The sequence below is a fragment of the Pseudophryne corroboree genome, chromosome 2 (assembly GCF_028390025.1).
Source record: "Pseudophryne corroboree isolate aPseCor3 chromosome 2, aPseCor3.hap2, whole genome shotgun sequence".
Lineage (NCBI taxonomy): Eukaryota > Metazoa > Chordata > Amphibia > Anura > Myobatrachidae > Pseudophryne > Pseudophryne corroboree.
The window spans coordinates 617,661,064-617,683,145 of NC_086445.1; the positions used below are offsets into that span (position 1 = coordinate 617,661,064).

Sequence of the window (22,082 nt, forward strand, 5' to 3'; positions counted from 1 at the left end):
TCCCTCTATGCCCCTCCTCCAGACCTCCGTTTTACACTGTGCCCAGAGCAGGATGGGTGCACTGCAGAGAGCTCTCCTGAGTTCTCTGCCTAAGAGTATTTTTTTGGGGTTTTTTTCTCTACTTTTTCTACTTTTTCACAGGGAGCACTGCTGGCAACAGGCTCCCTGCATCGAGGGACTGAGGAGAGAGGAGCAGACCTTCTTGTCTAAGATAGGCTCTGCTTCTTCGGCTACTGGACACCATTAGCTCCAGAGGGGGTGAACGCAGGTTCTTACTGGGCGTCCACCCCGGGAGCCGCGCCGCCGTTCTCCTCACAGAGCTAGAACAACAGAAGACAGAAGTCGTCAGGCGGCAGAAGCCTTCAGCTTCACGGAGGTAACGCACAGCACTGCAGCTGTGCGTCATTGCTCCCATACACCTCACACACTCCGGTCACTGTAAGGGTGCAGGGCGCAGGGGGGGGGGCGCCCTGGGCAGCAATATAAACACCTCTTATGGCAAAAGACAATATACATGTACAGGTGGGCACTGTACATGTATATAAAAGAGCTCTCGCCATATTTTTGTAAGTTTGAGCGGGACATAAGCCCGCCTCCAAGGGGGCGGGGCTTCTCCCTCAGCACTCACCAGCGCCATTTTCTCTCACAGCACCGCTGAGAGGAAGCTCCCCGGACTCTCCCCTGCTTACACACGGTGAAGGGGTGTTTAAAAGAGGGGGGGGCACATAATTTGCGGATAACATATTATACAGCGCTGCTGGGGAAAAACATTTTGTGGTGTTTTCCAGGATCATTGCGCTGGGGTGTGTGCTGGCATACTCTCTCTCTGTCTCTCCAAAGGGCCTTGACAGGGATACTGTCTTCAGGAAAGGGGTTCCCTGTGTGTGTGAAGTGTGTTGGTACGCGTGTGTCGACATGTTTGACGAGGAAGGCTCACTTAATGTGGAGCGGGAGTGCTTGAATGTCATGTCGCAGTCTGCAACGCCGACACCGGAATGGGTGGATATGCTGAATGTCTTGAATGCAAATGTTAATCTATTGCATAAAAGGTTAGACAAGGCAGAAGCTAGGGATCAGTCAGGTAGCCAGTCCATGCCTGTCCCTGTGGCGCCAGGCCCTTCGGGGTCTCAGAAGCGCACCATATCCCAGATCGATGACACAGTTACCGACACAGATAGTGACTCTAGTGTCGACTATGAAGATGCAAAATTACAGCCGAAGGTGGCAAAAGGTATTCGGTACATGATTATTGCCATTAAAGAGGTTTTGCATATTACTGAAGAACCCCCGGTCCCTGACACGAGGGTACACATGTATAAAGGGAAAAAGCCTGAAGTCACCTTTCCATCCTCATTTGAACTAAGTGAATTGTGCGAAAAGGCTTGGGAATCTCCGGATAGGAGACCACAAGTTCCCAAAAGGATTCTTATGGCGTATCCTTTTCCACAAACTGATAGGATACGCTGGTAATCTTCGCCTAAAGTAGACAAGGCGCTGACACGCTTGTCCAAAAAGGTGGCACTGCCTTCTCAGGATACGGCTTCCCTCAAGGAACCTGCTGACCGCAAGCAGGAAATTACCTTGAAGCACATTTACACTCATTCAGGTACTATTGCTAGACCGGCTATGGAGTCGGCCTGGGTTTGTAGTGCGGTTGTGGCATGGGCAGATTCCTTATCTACGGAGATTGACACCTTAGATAGGGATGCTATTCAAATGACCATAGAGCATATCAGAGATGCTGCCTTGTATATGAGAGATGCTTAGAGAGACATTTGTTTATTAAGCTCCAGAATAAATGCTATGTCTATTTCTGCTAGGCGGCTCTTGTGGACCCGACAGTGGACGGGAGATGCCGATTCAAAGCGGCATATGGATTTCTTGCATTACAAAGGGGAGGAGTTGTTTGGAGACGGCCTCTCGGACCTTGTCTCTACGGCTACGGCTGGTAAGTCGAATTTCTTACCTTATGTCCCCCCGCAGCATACAAAAAAGGCACCTCATTATCAAATGCAGTCCTTTCGTTCCAATAAAAACAAAAAGGTACGGGGATCGTCCTTTGTTGCCAGAGGGAAAAGGTAGGGGAAAGAAGCTGCACACTGCTAGTTCCCAAAGCAAAAGTCCTCCCCTGCCTCTGCAAAGTCCACCGCATGACACTGGGGCTTCCCGGGGGGAGGCAGATCTAGTGGGGGCTTGTCTTCGGTTTTTCAGCCACGTCTGGGTTCACTCGCAGGTGGATCCCTGGGCATTAGATATTGTTTCTCAGGGATACAGGCTGGATTTCGAAGACTTGCCTCCTCGCCAGTTTTTCAAATCGGCTCTGCCGACTTCCCCGTCAGAGAGGGAGCTAGTGTTGGCGGCAATCCAAAAATGGTATATTCAACAGGTGATTGTCACAGTTCCTCATCTCCAGCAAGGAGAGGGATATTACTCGACCCTGTTTGTGGTTCCGAAACCGGACGGTTCGGTCAGACCCATTTTAAACCTAAAATCTCTGAACCTGTACTTGAAGAGGTTGAAGTTCAAGATGGAATCACTCAGGGCGGTCATCGCCAGGCTGGAGGGGGGGGGGATTGGATGGTGTCCCTGGACATAAAGGATGCATACCTTCATGTTCCGATATTCCCCCCTCATCGGGCGTTCCTGAGATTTGCAGTGCAGGACTGTCACTACCAATTTCAGACGTTGCCGTTTGGGCTTTCCACGGCCCCGAGGATTTTCACCAAGGTAATGGCGGAAATGATGGTGCTCCTGCGCAGGCAGGGGGTCACAATTATCCCATACTTGGACGATCTCCTCATAAAGGCGAGATCTCGGGAGAAGTTGCTGGACAGTGTGTCTCTGTCCATGAAGACGTTGCAGATACACGGCTGGATTCTCAATATACCGAAGTCCCAGCTAGTCCCTACAACGCGTCTGACCTTTTTGGGCCCGATGCTAGACACAGACCAGAAAAAGGTTTTTCTTCCTATCGAAAAGGTTCAGGAGCTCATAGCCATGGTCAGGAACCTCTTAAAACCAAAAAAGGTTTCAGTGCATCATTGCACGCGGGTCCTGGGGAAGATGGTGGCTTCATACGAGGCCATCCCTTTCGGCAGGTTCCATGCGAGGAACTTTCAATGGGACCTCTTGGACAAGTGGTCCGGGTCCCATTTACGAATGCATCAAAGGATCACCCTGTCTCCCAGGACCAGGGTATTTCTCCTGTGGTGGCTGAACAGTGCTCACCTGCTAGAGGGTCGCAGGTTCGGCATTCAGGACTGGGTCCTGGTGACCACGGACGCAAGCCTGAGAGGCTGGGGAGCAGTAACACTGGGAAGAAATTTCCAAGGTCTCTGGTCAAACCTAGAGACTTGTCTCCACATCAACGTACTGGAGTTGAGGGCCATATACAACGCCCTGTGTCAAGCGGAGGAATTGCTTCTGAGAAAACCGGTGCTGATTCAGTCGGACAACGTCACGGCAGTGGCTCATATAAACCGGCAAGGCGGAACAATGAGCAGAGTGGCCATGGCAGAAGCGACCAGGATTCTACGCTGGGCGGAAGGCCATGTAAGTGCACTATCAGCAGTGTTCATCCCGGGGGTGGACAACTGGGAGGCGGACTTCCTCAGCAGGCACGACCTGCATCCGGGAGAGTGGGGACTTCATCAAGAAGTCTTCGCACAGATCACGGATCAATGGGGACTGCCTCAAATCGACATGATGGCATCCCGTCTCAACAAAAAGCTAAAGCGGTATTACGCCAGGTCAAGGGACCCTCAGGCGGTAGCGGTAGACGCTCTGGGGACACCTTGGGTGTTCAGATAGGTCTATGCGTTTCCTCCTCTTCCTCTCATACCCAAAGTGTTGAGAATAATAAGAATGAGCAGGGTCAGAACAATCCTTATTGTTCCAGATTGGCCACGGAGGACTTGGTATCCGGAGCTGCAAGAGTTGCTCACAGAAGATCCGTGGCCTCTTCCTCTAAGGCAGGACCTGCTGCGGCAGGGGCCCTGTCTGTTCCAAGACTTACCGCGGCTGCGTTTGACGGCATGGCGGTTGAACGCCGGATCCTAGCGGAAAAAGGAATTCCGGAGGAAGTCATTCCTACCCTGATCAAGGCTAGGAAAGACGTGACGTTAAAACATTATCACCGTCTATGGCGGAAATATGTTTCTTGGTGTGAGGCCAGAGCTGCTCCTACGGAGGAGTTCCATTTGGGCCGTCTGCTTCACTTACTTCAAACAGGAGTGACTTTGGGCCTAAAATTAGGGTCCATAAAGGTCCAAATTTCGGCCTTATCCATTTTCTTTCAAAGAGAATTAGCCTCTCTTCCTGAAGTACAGACTTTTGTGAAGGGGGTGCTGCATATTCAGCATCCCTTTGTGCCTCCGGTGGCGCCTTGGGATCTTAACGTGGTGTTACGTTTCCTCAAGTCACCTTGGTTTGAACCACTCAAAACTGTGGAGTTGAAATACCTCACGTGGAAAGTGCTCATGTTGTTGGCATTAGCTTCGGCTAGATGTGTTTCAGAATTGGTGGCTTTGTCACATAAAAGCCCATACTTGTTTTTTCACGTGGATAGGGCAGAGTTGAGGACTTGTCCTCAATTTCTGCCAAAGGTGGTCTCATCTTTTCATATGAACCAAACTATTGTTGTGCCTGTGGCAACACGGGACTTGGAGGATTCCGAGTCCCTGGATGTGGTCAGGGCTTTGAAAATTTATGTGACCAGAACGGCTAGAATCGGGAAGACTGAAGCTGGATGTTCTGTATGCGGCCAACAAGGTTGGCGCTCCTGCTTCAAAGCAGACTATTGCTCGCTGGATCTGTAACACGATTCAGCAGGCGCATTCTACGGCAGGATTGCCGTTACCGAAATCGGTTAAGGCCCATTCCACTAGGAAAGTGGGCTCTTCTTGGGCGGCTGCCCGAGGGGTCTCGGCATTACAGTTGTGCCGAGCAGCTACTTGGTCGGGGTCGAACACCTTTGCAAAGTTCTATAAGTTTGATGCCCTGGCTGAGGAGAACCTCCTGTTTGCTCAATCGGTGCTGCAGAGTCATCCGCACTCTCCCGCCCGTTTGGGAGCTTTGGTATAATCCCCATGGTCCTTACGGAGTCCCAGCATCCTCAAGGACGTTAGAGAAAATAAGATTTCTCTGACGTCCTAGTGGATGCTGGGAACTCCGTAAGGACCATGGGGAATAGCGGGCTCCGAAGGAGGCTGGGCACTCTAGAAAGATTTATGACTACCTGGTGTGCACTGGCTCCTCCCACTATGACCCTCCTCCAAGCCTCAGTTAGATTTTGTGCCCGGCCGAGGTTGGATGCACACTAGGGGCTCTCCTGAGCCTTTAGAAAGAAAGTATAGAAATTAGGTTTTTTATTTTCAGTGAGACCTGCTGGCAACAGGCTCACTGCAGCGAGGGACTAAGGGGAGAAGAAGCGAACCTGCCTGCTTGCAGCCAGCTTGGGCTTCTTAGGCTACTGGACACCATTAGCTCCAGAGGGATCGACCGCAGGCCCAGCCTTGGTGTTCGGTCCCGGAGCCGCGCCGCCGTCCCCCTTACAGAGCCAGAAGCAAGAAGAGGTCCGGAAAATCGGCGGCAGAAGACATCAGTCTTCACCAAGGTAGCGCACAGCACTGCAGCTGTGCGCCATTGCTCCTCACACACACTTCACACTCCGGTCACTGAGGGTGCAGGGCGCTGGGGGGGGGCACCCTGAGAAGCAATAATAACACCTTGGCTGGCAAAAATACCACAATATATAGCCCCAGAGGCTATATATGTGGAAAATACCCCTGCCAGAATATAGGAAAAAGCGGGAGAATAGTCCGCGGAAAAGGGGCGGAGCTATCTCCCTCAGCACACTGGCGCCATTTTTCCCTCACAGCTCCGCTGGAAGGAAGCTCCCTGGCTCTCCCCTGCAGTCTACACTACAGAAAAGGGTAAAAAAGAGAGGGGGGGGCACTAAATTTAGGCGCAGTATACATTTATATAGAAAAAGCAGCTATAGGGGACATAACTCAGTTAGTCCCTGCATTATATAGCGCTCTGGTGTGTGCTGGCATACTCTCACTCTGTCCCCCCAAAGGGCTTTTGTGGGTCCTGTCCTCTGTTGGAGCATTCCCTGTGTGTGTGCGGTGTGTTGGTACGGCTGTGTCGACATGTTTGATGAGGATAATGATGTGGAGACGGAGCAGATGCCTTTAGAAGGGATGTCACCCCCTGCGGGGCAGACACCTGAGTGGATGAGCTTATGGAAAGAAATGAGTGCACGTATAGACTCCTTACATAAGAAATTTGACGACATGCCAAATGTGGGACAGCCGACTTCTCAGCTCGTGCCTGTCCAGGCGTCTCACAGGTCATCAGGGGCTCTAAAACGCCCGCTACCTCAGACCGCAGACCCTGATGTCGACACTGATACTGACACCAGTGTCGACGACGATGAGTCTAACCTGATGCCCACTAAGGCCATTCACTGCATGATTGAGGCAATGAAAGAGGTGTTACACATTTCTGATATAAATACAAGTACCACTAAAAAGGGTATTCTGTTTGGGGAGAAAAAACTACCCGTAGTTTTTCCCCCATCAGATGAATTAAATGAAGTGTGTGAAGAAGCGTGGGCTTTCCCTGATAAAAAATTGGTAATTCCTAAGAAGGTACTAATGGCGTTCCCTTTCCCGCCAGAGGATAGGTCACGTTGGGAAACACCTCCTAGGGTGGATTAAGCGCTCACGCGTTTGTCTAAAAAGGTGGCACTACCGTCTCCGGATACGGCCGCCCTCAAGGAACCTGCTGATAGAAAGCAGGAGGCGATCCTGAAGTCTGTATACACACACTCAGGCATTATACTTAGGCCAGCTATTGCGTCAGCATGGATGTGCAGTGCTGCCGCTGCGTGGTCAGATAAACTGTCAGAAAATATTGACACATTAGACAGAGACACGATCCTGCTAACCATAGACCATATCAAAGACTCAGTCTTATATATGAGAGATGCACAGAGGGAAATCTGCCGGCTGGCATCTAAAGTAAGTGCATTGTCCATTTCTGCTAGGAGAGGCTTATGGACTCGCCAGTGGACAGGAGATGCAGATTCTAAAAGGCACATGGAAGTTTTGCCGTATAAGGGTGAGGAATTATTTGGGGATGGTCTCTCGGACCTAGTTTCCACAGCAACGTCTGGGAAGTCAGCATTTTTACCCCATGTCCCCTCACAGCCTAAGAAGGCGCCGTTTTATCAGGTTCAGTCCTTTCGGACCCAGAAAAACAAGCGTGGAAAAGGCGGGTCTTTTCTGTCCAGAGGCAGAGGTAGGGGAAAAAGGCTGCAACAAACAGCAGGTTCCCAGGAGCAAAAGTCCTCCCCCGCTTCTTCTTCCAAGTCCGCCGCATGACGGTGGGGCTCCACAGGCGGAGCCAGGTACGGTGGGGGGCCGCCTCAAGAATTTCAGCGATCAGTGGGCTCGCTCACAGGTGGATCCCTGGATCCTTCAAATAGTATCTCAGGGGTACAAACTGGAATTCGAGGCGTCTCCACCCCACCGGTTCCTAAAATCTGCCTTGCCGATTGCTCCCTCAGACAGGGAGGCGGTGCTAGCGGCAATTCACAAGCTGTATTCCCAGCAGGTGATAATCAAGGTACCCCTACTTCAACAAGGCCGGGGTTACTATTCCACACTATTTGTGGTGCCGAAACCGGACGGTTCGGTGAGACCCATTTTAAATTTGAAATCCTTGAACACATACATAAAAAAATTCAAGTTCAAGATGGAATCGCTCAGGGCGGTTATTGCAAGCCTGGACGAGAGGGATTACATGGTATCCCTGGACATCAAGGATGCTTACTTGCATGTCCCCATTTACCTTCCTCACCAGGAGTACCTCAGATTTGTGGTACAGGATTGCCATTACCAATTCCAGACGCTGCCGTTTGGACTGTCCACGGCACCGAGGGTATTTACCAAGGTTATGGCGGAAATGATGATACTCCTTCGAAAAAAGGGAGTTTTAATTATCCCGTACTTGGACGATCTCCTAATAAAGGCGAGGTCCAAGGAACAGTTGTTGGTGGGAGTAGCACTATCTCAGGAAGTGCTGCACCAGCACGGCTGGATTCTGAATATCCCAAAGTCACAGCTGGTTCCGACGACACGGCTACTGTTCCTGGGTATGATTCTGGATACAGTCCAGAAAAAAGTGTTTCTCCCGGTGGAGAAAGCCAGGGAGTTGTCATCTCTAGTCAGAGACCTCCTGAAACCAAAACAGGTATCGGTGCATCACTGCACGCGGGTGCTGGGAAAGATGGTAGCTTCTTACGAAGCAATTCCCTTCGGCAGGTTCCATGCCAGAATCTTTCAGTGGGACCTGTTGGACCAATGGTCCGGATCGCATCTTCAGATGCATCGCTTAATAACCCTGTCTCCAAGAACCAGGGTGTCTCTACTGTGGTGGCTGCAGAGTGCCCATCTTCTAGAGGGCCGCAGGTTCGGCATACAGGACTGGGTCCTGGTGACCACGGATGCCAGCCTTCGAGGCTGGGGGGCAGTCACACGGGGAAGAAACTTCCAAGGACTATGGTCGAGTCAGGAGACTTCCCTTCACATAAATATTCTGGAACTAAGGGCCATTTACAATGCCCTAAGTCAAGCAAAATCCCTGCTCCTACACCAGCCGGTGCTGATCCAGTCAGACAACATCACGGCAGTCGCCCATGTAAATCGACAGGGAGGCACAAGAAGCAGGATGGCGATGGCAGAAGCCACAAGAATTCTCCGATGGGTGGAAATTCATGTACTAGCACTGTCAGCAGTGTTCATTCCGGGAGTGGACAACTGGGAAGCAGACTTCCTCAGCAGACACGACCTCCACCCGGGAGAGTGGGAACTTCATCCAGAAGTTTTCCAGATGCTGGTAAACCGTTGGGAAAAACCACAGGTGGACATGATGGCGTCCCGCCTCAACAAAAAGTTAAAAAGATATTGCGCCAGGTCAAGGGACCCTCAGGCGATAGCTGTGGACGCTCTAGTGACACCGTGGGTGTACCAGTCGGTTTATGTGTTCCCTCCTCTGCCTCTCATACCAAAGGTATTGAGAATAATAAGAAAGCGAGGAGTAAACACAATTCTCGTGGTTCCGGATTGGCCAAGACTAGTGTGGTACCCGGAACTTCAAGAGATGCTCTCAGAGGACCCGTGGCCTCTACCGCTCAGACAGGACCTGCTACAGCAGGGGCCCTGTCTGTTTCAAGACTTACCGCGGCTGCGTTTGACGGCATGGCGGTTGAACGCCGGATCCTGAAGGAAAAGGGTATTCCGGAAGAAGTCATTCCTACGCTTATTAAAGCCAGGAAAGATGTTACGGCAAAGCATTATCACCGCATATGGCGGAAATATGTTGCATGGTGCGAGGCAAAAAAGGCCCCAACAGAGGAATTTCAGCTGGGTCGATTTTTCTGCATTTCCTGCAAGCAGGAGTGAATATGGGCCTAAAACTAGGCTCCATTAAAGTACAGATCTCGGCTCTGTCGATTTTCTTTCAAAAAGAACTAGCTTCAGTACCTGAAGTTCAGACATTTGTGAAAGGAGTGCTGCATATTCAGCCCCCGTTTGTGCCTCCTGTGGCATCTTGGGATCTCAACGTGGTGTTGAGTTTCTTAAAATCACATTGGTTTGAGCCACTAAAAACCGTGGATCTAAAATATCTCACGTGGAAAGTGGTCATGTTATTGGCCTTGGCTTCAGCCAGGCGAGTGTCAGAATTGGCGGCTTTATCATGTAAAAGCCCTTATCTGATTTTCCATATGGATAGGGCAGAATTGAGGACTCGTCCCCAGTTTCTCCCTAAGGTGGTGTCAGCGTTTCACCTGAACCAGCCTATTGTGGTGCCTGCGGCTACTAGGGATTTGGAGGACTCCAAGTTGCTAGACGTTGTCAGGGCCCTGAAAATATGTTTCCAGGACGGCTGGAGTCAGAAAATCTGACTCGCTGTTTATCCTGTATGCACCCAACAAGCTGGGTGCTCCTGCTTCTAAGCAGACTATTGCTCGCTGGATTTGTAGTACAATTCAGCTTGCACATTCTGTGGCAGGCCTGCCACAGACAAAATCTGTAAATGCCCATTCCACAAGGAAGGTGGGCTCATCTTGGGCGGCTGCCCGAGGGGTCTCGGCTTTACAACTTTGCCGAGCAGCTACTTGGTCAGGGGCAAACACGTTTGCAAAATTCTACAAATTTGATACCCTGGCTGAGGAGGACCTAGAGTTCTCTCATTCGGTGCTGCAGAGTCATCCGCACTCTCCCGCCCGTTTGGGAGCTTTGGTATAATCCCCATGGTCCTTAAGGAGTTCCCAGCATCCACTAGGTTGTCAGAGAAAATAAGAATTTACTCACCGGTAATTCTATTTCTCGTAGTCCGTAGTGGATGCTGGGCGCCCATCCCAAGTGCGGATTGTCTGCAATACTTGTAAATAGTTATTGCTAACTAAAGGGTTATTGTTGAGCCATCTGTTGAGAGGCTCAGTTGTTTTTCATACTGTCAAACTGGATATAGTATCACGAGTTGTACGGTGTGATTGGTGTGGCTGGTATGAGTCTTACCCGGGATTCAAAATCCTTCCTTATTATGTCAGCTCGTCCGGGCACAGTGTCCTAACTGAGGCTTGGAGGAGGGTCATAGTGGGAGGAGCCAGTGCACACCAGGTAGTCATAAATCTTTCTAGAGTGCCCAGCCTCCTTCGGAGCCCGCTATTCCCCATGGTCCTTACGGAGTTCCCAGCATCTACTACGGACTACGAGAAATAGAATTACCGGTGAGTAAATTCTTATTTTTACTTACCGGTAAATCTATTTCTCGTAGTCCGTAGAGGATGCTGGGCGCCAGTCCCAAGTGCGGACTTCTTCTGCAAGACTTGTATATAGTTATTGCTTACATAAGGGTTATGTTATAGTTTATCGGTTGAACCGTGGCTATGTTGTTCATACTGTTAACTGGGTAGTTTATCACAAGTTATACGGTGTGGCTGGTATGGATCTCGCCCTTAGATTTACAAAAATCCTACCTCTTACTGTCTATCTCCTCTGGGCACAGTTTCCCTAACTGAGGTCTGGAGGAGGGGCATAGAGGGAGGAGCCAGTGCACACCCAGAGTCCAAAGCTTTCTTAAAGTGCCCTATCTCCTGCGGAGCCAGTCTATCCCCATGGTCCTTACGGAGTCCTAGCATCCTCTACGCACTACGAGAAATAGATTTACTGGTAAGTAAAATCTTATTTTCTGATCAGTATGTGTTACCACCCTCCTCTTCCTGTTCCACATGATCCATAGTCTTATGTGGATACTGGAGCATTAGAGCTGAGGCAGTGGAGATAAGTTTAAGGAAAACAGGCATGATGCATTCATGTGATAATCTGTTGGGGAGACTACAGTTACCTTGATGCTTATTCATACCACACTACTTTTTTTTTTTTCTTTTTTTTCTTTTCATGATAAACCCAAAGGCATTGTAGACTTTATTTTTCCACCTGTACGTGGATTTAATGGGGTAAGGACGGTTGGCTTTTAGATCAAAATTCTACAGTCAGCTGGAGAGAACTGCAAAAACTGCTCCCATCACTCAATAGGAAGGAAAGCATATGCTTTGTGTGTGTGTACTGTCTGTGGAATTTTAAGAATAACATTCACTGTAGAAATTTGGTTGTTTGTCTACATTTGATCTTATTTTGATGTCCTCTCTGGCTATTTTGACATCCAATATTCCATTAGTGAAACTACTTTCCAATTCTGCTCAACAGGCTCCTGATACATGCACTAAACTGCTCAAATTCATGGAAGATACAGCCCTATATAAGGTATGTACTATTTTGATATGGATTGCATGACTTTTAAGCACTCGAAGCTAGTTTTAGCGCTCTTGATTGTGGTCCATGCAATGTGTGCACTTGTGCTATCTTATGTCTACAGAGGTGCTAATTCCAGCCTGTCCACCTATATTTAATTGGTAATTATAAAATGTGTGACCCTTACCATATAGCTTTGTAATGCAAGCTATACATTTAAGTATCATAATGCAAAGTACATGTACTCAACCCACTAGTCTCCCCTCCCAATCAGTTATCCATCCTGGCCAGTATTGTCACCTTGCTTAGTTATACCAGTCTAGTTACTTCATACTGTAAATCCCACCCAGTATCTCCCAAGCAATACTGCAGTGCAACCACTTGCAGCAATCCAACCCTGAAAAATTAACTATTCACAGTTTATGCAGGCAGAGGTATTTACAACTCTTTTTTATCTACTGGTAGGGTGCCTTTAATAAGGATTTCAACACCTGCCAACAGATCTTGCTCTTGCACCGGCTCCCTTCTTGTGTAGTTTCTTGGAATATCTGACACTGCCAGTTATGTGATCTGTGCACTGTTTGTATTTATTACATTATTTTGCAAGAGGCTTTACTGCATGTGTTTCTATACAGTAGCTGCTAATCTGAATGTAGGATGAATCCCATAGTAACAGTACAATCTTTATTTTTTGCCCTCTGCCCTTCTCTGGAGAGAATATTTTGCTTTTTCTCTCTTCAGTCCCATGTATTAACCCTTCTGGATAGCTGTCTCTATTACTCTCTACATGTGCTAACCACTCTGCTTCTCCCACCCCTGTATTAGCATCCGTTCTCCTATGTGGGATTTGCCTCATTACTTCAAAGTAGGCTCCACATTAATTTGAAGAGTGAGATCCCAAGTGGGTTAAAAAAAAAAAAGATGAAAAAAAACCCTTTTACAGCAGAAGTTGTCCACCATGCAAATAATTCTGGAGTAGGAAAGGAGTTGTTAGAGTAAGATGTACATTTGTCACTGTGAAAGGGTAAAAAAGAAAAGATAGTTGTGATTTTATTTTTACTCTTACGTCCTAGAGGATGTTGGGGTCCACATAAGTACCATGGGGTATAGAAGGGTCCACTAGGATCCACTGGCACTTTAAGAGTTTGAGAATGTTGGCTGGCTCCTCCCTCTATGCCCCTCCTACCAGACTCTGTTTAGAAAATGTGCCCGGAGGAGCCGGTCACAGCTAGGGGAACTCCTAGAGCTTCTTTAGTTTTATTATTTTTCTAAGAGTTAAGTTAGGCACAGGGAGGCTGCTGGCAACAGCCTCCCGGCTTCGTGGGACTTAGGGGGGGAGTAGTGTCCGCCCTGAGGGGATTTCAGCCACTATCTCAGCTGACAAGACATTAGCTCCTGAGGGTGATGATTGTTAGCCGCTACAGGCGACCGCTCACTCCCGCAGCATGCCGCCACCCCCTAACAGAGCCAGAAGAATTCCAGTGGCGAGTGAGTCACTGCCCCCTGGCAAGCGGGGAGCCGGTGTGAAGATGGCGGCAACAGGGTGGGAGCTCAGTATTAACTGCGCTCCGGAGGCTCAGCGGTACATAGTGCGGCGCTGTAAGGGGCGCCCTGAGCCAGCGCCTATACCCTACACTGGTCAGCAAGCCTGTCAGGGACCTCTGTTACACTGCCAGCAGAAATCCTCAGGCCAGTATAAGAATTGAAGAGCGGGAAGCAGCACTATGTTCAGGGGGCGGAGGTTCCCAGAGCGGACCCAGCAGCATTCAGCGCCATTTTCCTACCTGCAGATCCTGTACAAAGACGCTGACAGGGAAAGCTGTCCCTCCAAGCAACTGCAGCTATCCTGTGCGGTACCAGGGGGTTGTAGAAGGGGGGGTGGCTGTGTAAATACTGTGTAGTCTATTAATGTACACAGTAAGCGCTAGGTAGTTGTATTATATCTACCTCAGTAAGCGCTGTGTGTGGGTTGGCTCCAATCTGTGTCTCTCTGTGGCATACTTGGGGGGGAAACTGTGGCTGACATTTCCCTGTGTGTGTGCGGGTGTTTGTTGTCTCACATAGCCATGTCTAGGGACTCTGTGTCATATGCTGCAGAGGATGTTTTCACTCTGGAGGAATCCATTCCATGTACACAGGAATGTAATGTTTTGTCTCAGATCCCAATTAATGAGCCTGAGTGGTTGTCCTCTATTGAGGGGATGATTTTTCAGATCTCTACCAGGGTAGCTCATACTGAGACTGAAACGCAGGTGTTAAAGAACTCTATGGCAGTTTGGTCAGGTTCTGTTCCTATTCCTGCAAAATCCCCTAGTATGTTCCCACAGAAACGTGCACTTGCCTAGATTTGGCAAGATGACACGGATGCCGACTCTGATACAGCAGACGGTGATGGGGACGTGCTGAGGGGGGCGGCATCCCTTGCAAAGGGGGTGCACCTCATGATTGAGGCCATTAAAGATGTTCTAAATATTACTGACATGCCACCTGAGCAGGTTGAGGAGGCTTCACTGACAATAAGAAAGCCTCGCTAACCTTTACTGCGTCAAAAGAATTAAACGCTATATTTGAATAGTCCTGGGAAAACCCGGAGTAAAAATTCCAGATCCCAAAAAGGGTTCTGGTTGCTTTACCCTTCCCTGAGGAAGATAGGAAAAAATGGGAAAAAACACCCATAGTTGACGCATCTGTTAAAAGAACCGGCTGATCGGAAGATTGACGCTACGCTGAAATCCATTTCTCTATCGTCCTAGTGGATGCTGGGGTTCCTGAAAGGACCATGGGGAATAGCGGCTCCGCAGGAGACAGGGCACAAAAGTAAAGCTTTCCGATCAGGTGGTGTGCACTGGCTCCTCCCCCTATGACCCTCCTCCAAGCCAGTTAGATTTTTGTGCCCGGCCGAGAAGGGTGCAATCTAGGTGGCTCTCCTAAAGAGCTGCTTAGAAAAGTTTAGCTTAGGTTTTTTATTTTACAGTGAGTCCTGCTGGCAACAGGATCACTGCAACGAGGGACTTAGGGGAGAAGAAGTGAACTCACCTGCGTGCAGGATGGATTGGCTTCTTGGCTACTGGACATCAGCTCCAGAGGGACGATCACAGGTACAGCCTGGATGGTCACCGGAGCCTTGCCGCCGGCCCCCTTGCAGATGCTGAAGTAAGAAGAGGTCCAGAATCGGCGGCAGAAGACTCCTCAGTCTTCTAAAGGTAGCGCACAGCACTGCAGCTGTGCGCCATTTTCCTCTCAGCACACTTCACACGGCAGTCACTGAGGGTGCAGGGCGCTGGGAGGGGGGCGCCCTGGGAGGCAAATGAATACCTATTTCTCTATCGTCCTAGTGGATGCTGGGGTTCCTGAAAGGACCATGGGGAATAGCGGCTCCGCAGGAGACAGGGCACAAAAAGTAAAGCTTTAGGATCAGGTGGTGTGCACTGGCTCCTCCCCCTATGACCCTCCTCCAAGCCAGTTAGATTTTGTGCCCGGCCGAGAAGGGTGCAATCTAGGTGGCTCTCCTAAAGAGCTGCTTAGGAAAGTTTAGCTTAGGTTTTTTATTTTACAGTGAGTCCTGCTGGCAACAGGATCACTGCAACGAGGGACTTAGGGGAGAAGAAGTGAACTCACCTGCGTGCAGGATGGATTGGCTTCTTGGCTACTGGACTTCAGCTCCAGAGGGACGATCACAGGTACAGCCTGGATGGTCACCGGAGCCTTGCCGCCGGCCCCCTTGCAGATGCTGAAGTAAGAAGAGGTCCAGAATCGGCGGCAGAAGACTCCTCAGTCTTCTAAAGGTAGCGCACAGCACTGCAGCTGTGCGCCATTTTCCTCTCAGCACACTTCACACGGCAGTCACTGAGGGTGCAGGGCGCTGGGAGGGGGGCGCCCTGGGAGGCAAATGAATACCTATTTTGGCTAAAAATACCTCACATATAGCCTCCGGAGGCTATATGGAGATATTTAACCCCTGCCAGAATCCGTTAAGAGCGGGAGACGAGGCCGCCGAAAAAGGGGCGGGGCCTATCTCCTCAGCACACAGCGCCATTTTCCCTCACAGAAAGGCTGGAGGGAAGGCTCCCAGGCTCTCCCCTGCACTGCACTACAGAAACAGGGTTAAAACAGAGAGGGGGGGCACTAATTTGGCGATATGCTTATATATATATTAAGATGCTATAAGGGAAAACACTTATATAAGGTTGTCCCTATATAATTATAGCGTTTTTGGTGTGTGCTGGCAAACTCTCCCTCTGTCTCTCCAAAGGGCTAGTGGGTCCTGTCCTCTATCAGAGCATTCCCTGTGTGTGTGCTGTGTGTCGGTACGTGTGTGTCGACAGGTAGGAGGACGATGTTGGTGAGGAGGCGGAGCAATTGCCTGTAATGGTGATGTCACTCTCTAGGGAGTCGACACCGGAATGGATGGCTTATTTAGGAAATTACGTGATAATGTCAACACGCTGCAAGGTCGGTTGACGACATGAGACGGCCGACAAACAATTAGTACGGTCCAGACGTCTCAAAAACACCGTCAAGGGTTTTAAAACGCCCGTTTACTTTAGTCGGTCGACACAGACACAGACAGGGACACTGAATCCAGTGTCGACGGTGAATAAACAAACGTATTCCTTATTAGGGCCACACGTTAAAGGCAATGAAGGAGGTGTTACGTATTTCTGATACTACAAGTACCACAAAAGAGGGTATTATGTGGGATGTGAAAAAACTACCATAGTTTTTCCTGAATCAGATAAATTAAATAAAGTGTGTGATGATGCGTGGGTTCCCCCCGATAGAAAATTATGGGCGGTATACCCTTTCCCGCCAGAAGTTAGGGCGCGTTGGGAAACACCCCTTAAGGTGGATAAGGCGCTCACACGCTTATCAAAACAAGTGGCGGTACCGTCTATAGATAGGGCCGTCCTCAAGGACCAGCTGACAAGGCTGGAAAATATAATAAAAAGTATATACACACATACTGGTGTTATACTGCGGCCAGCGATCGCCTCAGCCTGGATGTGCAGAGCTAGGGTGGCTTGGTCGGATTCCCTGACTAAAAATATTGATACCCTTGACAGGGACAGTATTTTATTGACTATAGAGCATTTCTATATATGCGAGATGCACAGAGGGATATTTGCACTCTGGCATCATGAATAAACGCGATGTCCATAACTGCCAGAAGATGTTATGGACACGACAGTGGTCAGGTGATGCAGATTCCAAACGGCACAGTATGGCCGTATAAAGGAAGAGGACTTGTTTGGGGTCGGTCCATCGGACCTGGTGGTCACGGCAACTGCTGGAAAATCCACCGTTTTTTACCCTAAGTCACATCTCTGCAGAAAAAGACACCGTCTTTTCAGCCTCAGTCCTCTCGTCCCTATAAGATCATATCTGCCCAGGGATAGAGGAAAGGGAAGAAGACTGCAACAGGCAGCCTATTCCCAGGAACAGAAGCGTTCCACCGCGTCTGACAAGTTCTCAGCATGGCGCTGAGACCGTACAGGACCCCTGGATCCTACAAGTAGTATCCCGGGGGTACAGATGGGAATGTCGAGACGTTTCCCCTTCGCAGGCTCCTGAAGTCTGCTTTACCAAGTCTCCCTCCGACAAGGAGGTAGTATGGAAAAAAATTCACAAGCTGTATTCCCAGCAGGTGACAATTAAATTACCCCTCCTACTACAGAAAAGGGGTATTATTCCACACTATATTGTGGTACTGAAGCCAGAAGGCTAGGTGAGACTTATTCTAAAAAATTTTTTTGAACACTTACAAAGGTTCAAATTAAGATGAAGTCACTCAGAGCAGTGATAACGAACCAGGAAGAAGGGGACTATATAGTGTCCCGGGACATCAGGGATGCTTACCTCTATGTCCCAAATTTGCCCTTCTCACTAAGGGTACCTCAGGTTCGTGGTGCAGAACTGTCACTATCAGTTTCAGACGCTGCCGTTTGGATTGTCCACGGCACCCCGGGGTCTTTACCAAGGTAATGGCCGAATTGATGATTCTTCAAAGAAAAGGCGTCTTAATTATCCCTTACTTGGACGATCTCCTGATAGGGGCATAGTCCAGGGAGCAGTTGGAGGTCGGAGTAGCACTATCTCGGATACTGCTACAATCAGCACGGGTGGATTCTAAATATTCCAAAATCGCAGCTGATCCCGACGACACGTCTGCTGTGCCTAGGGATGATTCTGGACACAGTCCAGAAAAAGGTGTTTCTCCCGGAAGAGAAAGCCAGGGAGTTATCCGAGCAAGTCAGGAACCTCCTAAAAACAGTGCATCATTGCACAAGGGTCCTGGTAAAAATGGTGGCTTCCTACGAAGCAATTCCATTCGGCAGATTTCACGTAAGAACTTTTCAGTGGGATCTGCTGGACAAATGGTCCGGATCGCATCTTCAGATGCATCAGCGGATAACCCAATATCCAAGGACAAGGGTGTCTCTCCTGTGGTGGTTATAGAGTGCTCATCTTCTAGAGGGCCGCAGATTCGGCATTCAGGATTGGATGCTGGTAACCACGGAGCCCAGCCTGAGAGGCTGGGGAGCAGTCACACAAGGGAAAAATTTCCAGGGAGTGTGATCAAGTATGGAGACTTTTCTCCACATAAATATACTGGAGCTAAGGGTAAATTTATAATGCTCTAAGCTTAGCAAGACCTCTGCTTCAAGGTCAGCCGGTATTGATCCAGTGGGAAAAACATCACGGCAGTCGCCCACGTAAACAGACAGGGCGACACAAGAAGCAGGAGGGCAATGGCAGAAACTGCAAGGACTTTTCGCTGGGCGGAAAATCATGTGATAACACTGTCAGCAGTTTTTCATCCCGGGAATGGAAACTGGGAAGCAGACTTCCTCAGCACGACCTCCACCCGGGAGAGTGGAAACTTCATTGAGAAGTTTTTTCCACATGATTGTAAACCGTTGGGAAATACCAAAGGTGGACATGATGGCGTCCCGTCTGAACAAAAAACGGGACAGGTATTGCGCCAGGTCAAGGGACCCTCAGGCAATAGATGTGGACGTTCTGGTAACACCGTGGGTGTACCAGTCGGTGTATGTGTTCCCTCCTCTGCTTCTCATACCTAAGGTGCTGAGAATTATAAGACGTAGAGGAGTAAGAACTATACTCATGGCTCCGGATTGGCCAAGAAGGACTTGGTACCCGGAACTTCAAGAGATGCTTACAGAGGTCTTATGGCCTCTGCCGCTAAGAAGGGACTTGCTTCAGCAAGTACCATGTCTGTTCCAAGACTTACCGCAGCTGCGTTTGTCGGCATGGCGATGGAAAGCCGGATCCTAAGGGAAAAAAGGCATTCCGGAAGAGGTCATTCCTACCCTGTTCAAAGCCAGAAAGGAGGTGACCGCACAACATTATCACCACGTGTGGCGAAAATTTGTTGCGTGGTGTGAGGCCAGGAAGGCCCCACAAAGAAATTTCAACTCGGTCGTTTCCTGCATTTCCTGCAAACAGGAGTGTCTATGGGCCTCAAATTGGGGTCCATTAAGGTTCAAATTCGGCCCTGTAAATTTTCTTCCAGAAAGAATTGGCTTCAGTTCCTGAAGTCCAGAAGTTTGTCAAGGGAGTATTGCATATACAAACCCCTTTTTTTGTGCCTCCAGTGGCACTGTGGGATCTCAACGTAGTTCTGGGATTTCTCAAATCACATTGGTTTAAAACCAGTCAAATATGTGGATTTGCAGCATCTCACATAAAAAGTGACCATGCTCTTGGCCCTGGCCTGGACCAGGCGAGTGTCAAATTGGTGGTTTTTTCTCAAAAAAGCCCATATCTGTTTGTCCATTCGGACAGGGCAGAGCTGCGGACTCGTCCCCAGTTCTCTCCCTAAGGTGGTGTCAGTGTTTCACCTGAACCAGCTTATTGTGGTGCCTTGCCCCTACTAGGGACTTGGAGGACTCCAAGTTGCTAGAAGTTGTCAGGGCCCTGAAAATATATTCCAGGACAGCTGGAGTCAGAAAATCTGACTCGCTGTTTATACTGTATGCACCCAACAAGTTGGGTGCGCCTGCTTCTAAGCAGTCGATTGCTCGTTGGATTTGTAACACAATTCAACTTGCACATTCTGAGGCAGGCCTGCCACAGTCTAAATCGGTTAAGGCCCATTCCACAAGGAAGGTGGGCTCATCTTGGGCGGCTGCCCGAGAGGTCTCGGCATTACAACTCTGCCGAGCAGCTACGTGGTCAGGGGAGAACACGTTTGTAAAATTCTACAAATTTGATATCCTGGCAAAAGAGGACCTGGAGTTCTCTCATTCGGTGCTGCAGAGTCATCCGCACTCTCCCGCCCGTTTGGGAGCTTTGGTATAATCCCCATGGTCCTTTCAGGAACCCCAGCATCCACTAGGACGATAGAGAAAATAAGAATTTACTTACCGATAATTCTATTTCTCGGAGTCCGTAGTGGATGCTGGGCGCCCATCCCAAGTGCGGATTATCTGCAATACTTGTACATAGTTACAAAAATCGGGTTATTATTGTTGTGAGCCATCTTTTCAGAGGCTCCGCTGTTATCATACTGTTAACTGGGTTTAGATCACAAGTTGTACGGTGTGATTGGTGTGGCTGGTATGAGTCTTACCCGGGATTCAAAATTCCTCCCTTATTGTGTACGCTCGTCCGGGCACAGTACCTAACTGGCTTGGAGGAGGGTCATAGGGGGAGGAGCCAGTGCACACCACCTGATCCTAAAGCTTTACTTTTTGTGCCCTGTCTCCTGCGGAGCCGCTATTCCCCATGGTCCTTTCAGGAACCCCAGCATCCACTACGGACTCCGAGAAATAGAATTATCGGTAAGTAAATTCTTATTTTTGGCTAAAAATACCTCACATATAGCCTCCGGAGGCTATATGGAGATATTTAACCCCTGCCAGAATCCGTTAAGAGCGGGAGACGAGGCCGCCGAAAAAGGGGCGGGGCCTATCTCCTCAGCACACAGCGCCATTTTCCCTCACAGAAAGGCTGGAGGGAAGGCTCCCAGGCTCTCCCCTGCACTGCACTACAGAAACAGGGTTAAAACAGAGAGGGGGGGCACTAATTTGGCGTTAGAAATATATAAAAAAGATGCTATAAGGGAAAACACTTATATAAGGTTGCCCCTATATAATTATAGCGTTTTTGGTGTGTGCTGGCAAACTCTCCCTCTGTCTCTCCAAAGGGCTAGTGAGTCCTGTCCTCTATCAGAGCATTCCCTGTGTGTGTGCTGTGTGTCGGTACGTGTGTGTCGACATGTAGGAGGACGATGTTGGTGAGGAGGCGGAGCAATTGCCTGTAATGGTGATGTCACTCTCTAGGGAGTCGACACCGGAATGGATGGCTTATTTAGGGAATTACGTGATAATGTCAACACGCTGCAAGGTCGGTTGACGACATGAGACGGCCGACAAACAATTAGTACCGGTCCAGACGTCTCAAAAACACCGTCAGGGGTTTTAAAACGCCCGTTTACTTTAGTCGGTCGACACAGACACAGACAGGGACACTGAATCCAGTGTCGACGGTGAATAAACAAACGTATTCCTTATTAGGGCCACACGTTAAAGGCAATGAAGGAGGTGTTACATATTTCTGATACTACAAGTACCACAAAAGAGGGTATTATGTGGGATGTGAAAAAACTACCATAGTTTTTCCTGAATCAGATAAATTAAATAAAGTGTGTGATGATGCGTGGGTTCCCCCCGATAGAAAATTATGGGCGGTATACCCTTTCCCGCCAGAAGTTAGGGCGCGTTGGGAAACACCCCTTAGGGTGGATAAGGCGCTCACACGCTTATCAAAACAAGTGGCGGTACCGTCTATAGATAGGGCCGTCCTCAAGGTCCAGCTGACAGGAGGTTGGAAAATATCATAAAAAGTATATACACACATACTGGTGTTATACTGCGACCAGCGATCGCCTCAGCCTGGATGTGCAGAGCTGGGGTGGCTTGGTCGGATTCCCTGACTAAAAATATTGATACCCTTGACAGGGACAGTATTTTATTGACTATAGAGCATTTAAAGGATGCATTTCTATATATGCGAGATGCACAGAGGGATATTTGCACTCTGGCATCAAGAGTAAATGCGATGTCCATAACTGCCAGAAGATGTTATGGACACGACAGTGGTCAGGTGATGCAGATTCCAAACGGCACAAAGGTGTATTGCCGTATAAAGGAAGAGGAGTTATTTGGGGTCGGTCCATCGGACCTGGTGGCCACGGCAACTGCTGGAAAATCCACCGCTTTTACCCTAAGTCAC

General features: G+C 49.2%; 1 protein-coding gene across 3 annotated transcripts in view; it reads left to right on the forward strand.

Annotated features, from left to right (window-relative positions):
• Positions 1–22,082, forward strand: part of KDM5B (lysine demethylase 5B) — a 220,018-nt gene that overhangs the window by 112,853 nt on the left and 85,083 nt on the right. For all 3 annotated transcript variants that reach the window (XM_063954821.1, XM_063954823.1, XM_063954822.1), the window contains exon 5: positions 11,781–11,837. In XM_063954821.1, the coding sequence (XP_063810891.1) occupies positions 11,781–11,837 (57 nt within the window). The remainder of the gene's footprint in view (positions 1–11,780; positions 11,838–22,082) is intronic.